This window comes from Sycon ciliatum, chromosome 2 (assembly GCF_964019385.1).
Source record: "Sycon ciliatum chromosome 2, ocSycCili1.1, whole genome shotgun sequence".
In the NCBI taxonomy this organism is placed as follows: Eukaryota; Metazoa; Porifera; class Calcarea; order Leucosolenida; family Sycettidae; genus Sycon; species Sycon ciliatum.
The window spans coordinates 47,794,449-47,802,741 of record NC_088644.1 but is presented as its reverse complement, the minus strand read 5'-3'; the positions used below and the strand labels follow the sequence as shown (position 1 = coordinate 47,802,741).

Genomic DNA, 8,293 nt, shown 5'->3' with positions numbered 1-8,293 from the left:
CAGACATGTAAGAACATACAAACTGAGAATTCAGTTGAGACAACCAGACTCTAGAGTAACACGATTTCTTACCAAGCTGGACTGTGCGTTGAGGCAAGCGCCGTGTTCGATGAGCAGTTTTGCTAAACGTGCATTGCCTGACACTACACAATGGTGTAAGAGAGTCCAGTTGTACTGAACACATGCACACACACACACACACACACACACCTTTGACCTTTGACGCCCATCGCCGGAGGCGATGATAGCAATGCTACGGCAGAAGCCATAGCAACTTGTGCCGGGATTGCACCATTCAACAGCTTGCAAGGCTGAAGAATTGACCGTCACTATTCAGCCTGGTCTACACCATACAGCTATTTGAAGTGGTTTTTCTGGCCAGTGAATCCCTATTTTTGGTCTTTTCATTTTCATTTTTTTTTCTTTTTTCCCGCACACACATCACACCACATACTCCGGCATGCACTGGCTGTTGGTAACCACCCAGGAGAATGAAAGAAAAGTCAGGAAGAGTCTGAGAAAGAGAAGAAAGACGTGTGTGACCATAATCGTCGGGAATCGAACCCGCAACCTATCGATTGGAAATCGCTGCACATACCACTGCACCATATGGGACACACACACACACACACACACGCACACACACACACACACACACACACACACACACACATACACATACACGCACACATACACACACACACATACACAAACACATATACACACACACAAACACACAGATGAATATGCAGTACATGTTCACAGGCCAAACACACCAACAAGGAAACAGACGTACACACAGAAACACCAGCAAAGACGTACACATGGCAGTGAGCCAGCACAGTATACTGAACACAGAAAATGTCTCTTGTCACAATCCAAAACACAACAACTTACGTAGGTCTTATCTTCTTCATTGACATCAACTGTCTTGAAGTCAAGAATACAGCCAACAAGACCTTGCATCATTTCATCACTAAGGTTTTGCCCACAATAGCAGAGAACAACTATCATCATCACCTATGTGATATACAAAACAGAAGAAACAATTTGACAATTACAACAATGACAGCAACAATACTCTCAGTACAATGACATTAGGAGTTAGGAAACCTACTGATAGACCTCAGAGGTCAAAACCAGTCAAATTTTCATAACTTTATTCCAACTTGAGAGAAGATTGCAGCAATTGCACATCTTGTAAAGTTATGTCACAGAAACAATTTCCACCAGTCATTATCACTTGACAGTGGCACAGACAAGAAGACGGCGTGTCACCACTTGAACATGCATACACATACGGGCACGCGAACACACATAAACATACACGTGCACGCACGCATACATGCAGGTAAGCAAATACACGGACGCACATGTAGATACACACACACGCACATGCATATGCACACACACACACACACCACACACACACACACCACACACACACACCACACACACACACACATACATACACACACACACACACACACTACTACTACTACTACTACTTCCTCCGCGTCATCGTAATTGTCGCAGTTTGACTAGTGACTTGTCACTTTTTACTGACAACTCCATAAGCTAAGCCATTCAAAACTTATTCCACAATATAATAGTCTGAAGACTAGAGTAACGTTCCAGGACAGTTGGACTGAGAGTTTTCAGGCAGAGATGAAGTCCTCGTCGTCGCTGATGTCTATAGACGCAAAAATATCGTTCCGAAATATTTCAAGGAAGGTTGAAAGTTGGTCGCGCCTCATCTCAAACGCTTTGACTTTCTCCACAGTACAAGAGCTGCTGTGCTTGTCGTCTGCTAGCTCTGGATGATTTCTACTTCACCACCAACGAAGCCTAGTAAGAATACACGATCGTTGCGAGGTCGGTTGATTACCGTCGGCGGAATCACCTCGATCTTGAAATGAACTTTTTTTAGCCGTGGCATGCCCATTTATTTTATCTGTGTGGTCACAGCTCATGCAGGTAAGTGTGCTATCACGTCCAGCGCGCCCTCTTTTTCAGCATCACTGGTATACCATGGTACGGCACCTGCGCGTACATCACTAGCACTACGTGTAGAGTCTACACATACACAGCTCTTGCAGGTACAATCATGTAGGTGTCTCAGCCAGAGCAACAAATTTTATCGCTGTTGCAGGCATTTAGTTTGCTGACCCCTCGATGTTTCTCCAAGCGCTGCCACTTGTTCCACGAATTCATTCTCACCCCAGCTAAGGTAAAACAGTGATGAGGCTTGATTGAATGGCCATACGCACGAGAAATGTGCAGGCTGCAACGCCTGACTGATCTCAGCGAGTCGAAATTACCATCGCTGCGACATCAGCGAAGAAACTGCGTCTAGTTCAAAAATTCCAGCTTCCAATAACAGAAAATAGAACTTTGCCGTCACCCTATACTGATGACTATCGCCTATGTCCGATTCCTTGCCTCTGGTACGAGTGCTGGTGAGTAAATACCCCGTTTTATATCAAAAGTCAAACTGCGACAATTTCGATGACGCGGAGGAAGTACTACTATCAATCAGCTACCCCTTGGGGTCACGCCGCCCTCCACTCAGAGAACTGAGCGCAAGGTGAGGGGCAGTGGCGCAAACAAAACAGAAAGTACAGCAAAAAGAATTGAAAAAAGGAAATCAAAACAAGCTGCCATATTGATGGAAAGGGACTCACAAACAGAGGAAGGAAATATCACAAACCAGATGAACAGTCTGCTGTAGGTCCACTATAACATGCAACGACTGAAGAAAGGAACAATATTAATGTGAACATGATATTCTGTTCAACAATAACGTCTGTACTGCTTCGGCCTCCACGCACCAGGAAAGCACAATCTTGAGCTGGAGGGTGGGCACCGAACGTCCCACAAGGGCTCCACAAGACGTACTTTCACGAAACGACGAGGAGTATGTGCAGCAAGCTAACATCACTACACCATCGCCGCACGACGACTGGCCACTCAGGTCCAAACAACACGACAAATTCACAATTCCAGCTATCACCGCGCAGGAATAAATTGTTGCAAGTGTGACCTGTATCCTTTTTCATCCAGGAATCCACTTGTTTTGCCGAACGCCACTGCATTGTTTCAGGCTGGGGATTGATCCGAGGGCTCGCCACGCCACTGCGGAGGATGCGGAAAGGACGCAAGAAGACGGTGACGGCAACAAATTACCCGCCCTGGTCGTCAGCTCACTGAATGCCTTTCCGCGCGAGCGAAACCGGCTGCAAGGCATGAAAAGCCTACTGCCAGTCAATACCCAGGGACGACCCTGACCAGAAGGCCAAGGCCGCCCCGTGGAGGATGCCAACAAAGAGAAAACCAGGAGCTAACAAATCTGCTTCCTCTCCGCGAAAATATTTTTCCACACACACACACACACACACACACACACACACACGCACACACACACACACACATACTACATCAACACTCTACTTACTCCTAGTGTGTACGAGCATGATCCCCAAATAGGTGGTGTCCATCTAACTCTCTCCGCTCCAATACTCTGCAGGAGATGAAGGATGTTGAACACCAACGCCCAAATCTCATGTATCACTCGTCCTTCCTCAGAAACTGCATCAGTAAATTTCTTCACAGTTTCTTCAAGATCTGTACCGTACAAACAGACACAACATACGAATGACATTTTCACCTCTTCACTATTGTTGGCACACACACACACACGCGTCATGACGTCATAACGACATCCTTTATTTGGACAGTGGCAAGTAATGACATTTGTCGCCACAGAGTACAGCGTGGTACAGGTATCCTAGCAACCATCGTTCACAAACAAACGTCACAATAACCGTACATACAGCTATATATGGTTGTCAGTGACTGTAGCTGAAAGAGGTGAAGACGATCAATGAACGACATCACGGGGGTGTCTTCACAACACACTGCAACACATGCAATTTACGTTCTTCAACAAAATTACAGAAACGACCCACAAATGTTACACCTCATTGCTACCACTGCCTACGACAACTCTCGACGAAAGAAAACTACTCCACACCTCAACAAACAAACAATTTAGAAAGAGTAACCACGAAGAAGAAAACGACTGTTCGAAGAAGAAGCTCCAAACCCAATGAAAGGAACAATTTCACTTTCACTCTTTGCAAGCAACGGAAAATATCGACGGCCAACTTATGATATTCTAGCAATGCCAATGTCCGTCACAACCAGGAACATTGTCCAGTGTCCTGTTCATCAACTCTAACTTCGTTACAGGGAGTCGTACTCAAACTAGGGAGGTGACACGGCACAGAAATACGTGTCACAGGGGTTGACTCGCACCCGTGACCCCTCGTTGTTATTTTTGGAATAGTTCAGTCCAGTCCAGTCCGAAAGGTCATACTCGGATCGACTCGCCTTCTGTACTTCACCTCCAAGCGTGCAACGCAAGACCCGCAAAGTATGATTTTTCTGTGGGGAACGATTTTGCCATTGATCAAGTTTTTATTGGAGTGCTCAGGCATACTACGATTGCTGAGACGTCCCGAGCACGCTTGTTCTGGTTCTCTATTTTTGACGAGCCGGTCCTACAGCCCCCTACATATGTCATTGTATATAACGACGTAGGAGCTGACAATGTAAGAGGATTTCCCTGGAAATAATGATGATGGTGGTGTGACTGCTGCAGGAAAAATGCTGGCTGTTTATGACAGTATGACTAGATGTACAATGTAGCTCTCTTGTATGGTACTTAACCCCTGCTATAAATGTGTTATTTAGGAAGACTGGTGTATTGTGCAAGTCATAAAGAAGAAATGGGGCAGATACACGACTTACAATTTTCAAAAACCAGCTTCGTGTTATGTGCAATTTGGGTCAATTTTTAGTATTCGGATTAACCTAGGATACGACTCTGAACAGTTCTGAACAGTTACCGCAACACTACACGCCGTCTCATAACTGCTGCTGTTGCCATCACTGGTATCAAGTAGTTCGGACATGGCAGGAGCTAACAAAATTACTGGTAGTCTTTCAAAGAATACTGGCGAGTGATGGGCTGTAAACGAAATGTGCTGCCTTAAAAATTTCAAAAACTAGACACCCATGCGGCACGCTTGGAGGTGAAGTACAGAAGGCGAGTCGATCCGAGTATGACCTTTCGGACTAGATTGGACTGAACTATTCCAAAAATAACAACGAGAGGTCACGGGTGCGAGTCAACCCCTGTGACACGGATTTCTGTGCCGTGTCACCTCCCTAGTTTGAGTACGACTCCCTGCTTCGTTACAAATAACAAACATGTACTTGATTTACAAGAGGTCAATCAGTAGGTCACTGAATGGCCGTCACGTTGTGACACGAGACTAGGACAGAGACGAAGGTTCACGACAAACGACATTCAAAAACAAAGGAGATGAACGACGGCAAAGCGTAGCCATTGGGAAGAAATCTGTTTTCACTCACAGTCTAGGATGGTCCCTCCCGTCTCGCTTCCATTGATCCCAAGAAACACTACGAACCACTCCCACTCGACTAACTGAATTGCTGGAAATATTTCAATTGAAACTTTACACGACGAGGAAGGGCACTGCTGAAGTAAAACATCAACATGCAAATACTCTAGTCCAGTACCTATGGCTGAGTTTCAAAACCTCCTCCCTGATGTTCCTTGGACATGAACAAGACTACTAATGAACTGCAAGGAAAGGACGAAAGTCTTGACGAGCAACCAGAAAGTATTCAGCTGCGCGACGGGAAAATGTGAGGGATCAACTCATTGAACCTTTGAACTCTGACCTTTAGTTTGCTAGCTATAGCGTTCTGTTGATGTATGGTAGATCTACATTACAGACAGCAGTAGACTGCTTGATACAAAATGTATTACTGTGGATGACTAATCGGCACTAACTCTTTCTATTCTAGTGCAGTGTTCGCTAGCACTAGCTACACAGCCTACTGAGCCTAGCCTACGTGCGTACATGTACATACTTGGTAACTGTTACGTCATAGATAAACGTTACTTTAATACAACATTCAACAAGGACTCTTTTGTAACAAAGTCTCAGACATCAGAGTCATTGCTGCGTAGCATCTGTGTCTGCGCATAGCACTGGTGAGTAGATCTACTGGGGACTAGACCAGAGACACCACACAACACTCTACAGACCAGAAACAAAGTGCAAATTTGGAATCAACTAAGTGATCAGTACTGTGGCCTATGCAATGCACGGCCGGTCGAGATCACGACATGATCTACTGACCCCAAACACGGTCATACTGTGATCAACATAGCCATGTGCAAGAGTACAGAAATCTCCGCGGTCCAAACCAATCAAATACAAATGCGACTATGTCTACCTGGTTTAGCATACACTGTTCTGGTGGCCTAAACTGAACCCTATGCCAGAGCGCTTCTATAGCCAAAAGAGTGGTAGAATCTGATACTCCGTGAATGCGTGTTATTGGATACTTTTGTCGCTGCATTCTCTTGAATTCTCAATTATGAAAGTGACATAGATATCTACCGTGCACATCTCACATGCCTACTAGTGCGTGTTCAGACAATATCCAGTAGACTGTGGGAGGGAGAAAGAGCCACACGTCCATTCAGATAAGAAGGGATCTTTTCAACGCACTCAATGTCACCCATCACACACACAGTGACACAGACACTCAGTCGCACGCACTCACGAGCGCGCGCGCGCGTACGTACCTCGTTGCGATTTTGCTGCAGGCTGAGTTTGAGAGGCAGCGGCGGCGGCAGGTTTGGTTGGTTTCCGGCTGGTAGCAGAGGGAAGTAGTCTGGTCATTTCGCGTCCGTCAGAGGACACAAGAACATCTTCTGAATGGTGCTTCATATGAAATTTAGGTGAAGGCATCTTGGCAGTCAAAGGTTTTCACGGTGTTATTGTACTGCAGAAAATCTCACAGAGAAAGAGGAGGAACGACAGCATCTAATGTATGTGATTGAACAAGCGCAGCGTCTCCGCGGCACTTTATTCCACGCATGCGCCTAGTAGTCGCGCTGCCGTGGCATAAGCTTTCAGCTTAGACACTGCAACTGGTTGGTTGCTAGGAGCTACGTTGCTGATTGGTTGAATTTTGAATAGGTTCGTTCATTGGATTGTCTTTGACAACATGGTGTTGTCACAGGCTTGTGCAGACCATGGATGGCTTGTACTTGTAGGACTAGACGGAGTAGACTCTCTGAGTCTGAGGAGAGCAGCGACCTGACAAAGCACAACCATCTGAACAGCTTGACATAAAGACAGTGCGAAGCTCATCCAGGCGCCGATCATCGGGGCACGTGATTCAAGGTTCGTCCATCCCGCTGTGTCTGTCGGGACACCAAGATGGCAAGAATCTACATGCATAACCGTCCGAGAGTGTGCATTATTTGCACTTGAGTCCACAGCCCCATGGAGGAACAATAATATCCAAGGACAGGGATCAGATCCGGCGACGGCGAAAACTCACATCCGTGGTGTAGTGCTCATGAGTCAGGTTGGACTTGTACAGCACCACTTCCTTGAAGTACATGATTGTATGTCTCTAGGGTGATTCTAGCGAGATTTGGAGTCATAAAATTAGTACTCCTTGATCTACACAGCTCACTGCCACTGGAGACCATGACAAATACACGGAATGTTCAGTGCTGCTCAGTGAAGTCTCCAGTCGCGTCATATCACTCAAGTAACTAACTAATATTACTTAGTTTGCTTTGCAGCATTTGTCAGGCCAGTGTTGGCGGGTGTAGGACTGTGTCCGGCGCATACTTGAGTCACGGGACTGGATTGCATTGATCAGTACTATATACTGCATGCAGTTTTAATTCATTTACAAAAGTCTGCATTATGAAATAAGGCTGCGTTTACACGGAGACGAAACGAAACGGAACGAAACGGAACGAAAACGGGCTGGCCTCGAATCGTTTTCAAATACACGAGAACGGCAAAACGTTTTGAACCGTTCACACGAAAACGGAAAACGGGCGATCAGGCTGGAGTAGCAAGTGCTGGCTTGGCGCAAGGGCGGGAAGTAACACGTTAGTTGGAGTTTGGTACGTGCTGGTGGTCGCCAGGATTGGGTATTTCCCGCGAAATATAGTCCCGCGCGGAATGGTTTCCATGACCGCGCTCCGTTTCCAATCGTTTTCACTGTTTTCACCGTTTACACGAGAACGAAAACGTTTTGAAAACGTTTCAAAACACTTTGAAGTGTGTTTCCATTTCGTTCCGTTTAGGTATCGTTTTCGGGCGTTGTCGTGTAAACGATAGTAGTAAACGCAACGATTTCGTTCCGTTTACGTCCTACTTCG

The 8,293-nt window shown here is 45.9% G+C and overlaps 1 protein-coding gene across 1 annotated transcript; it reads right to left on the bottom strand.

The window, feature by feature from the left end:
• Window positions 1-30: 30 nt before the first annotated feature.
• Window positions 31-6,916, bottom strand: LOC135810661 (uncharacterized). The gene is made up of 4 exons (XM_065324152.1): window positions 6,689-6,916; window positions 3,455-3,624; window positions 898-1,020; window positions 31-174 (listed from the first exon to the last, which is right to left on the bottom strand). The coding sequence occupies exons 1-4, from the start codon at window positions 6,852-6,854 to the stop codon at window positions 31-33; spliced, it is 603 nt and encodes a 200-aa protein (XP_065180224.1). The 5' UTR covers window positions 6,855-6,916.
• Window positions 6,917-8,293: the final 1,377 nt, after the last annotated feature.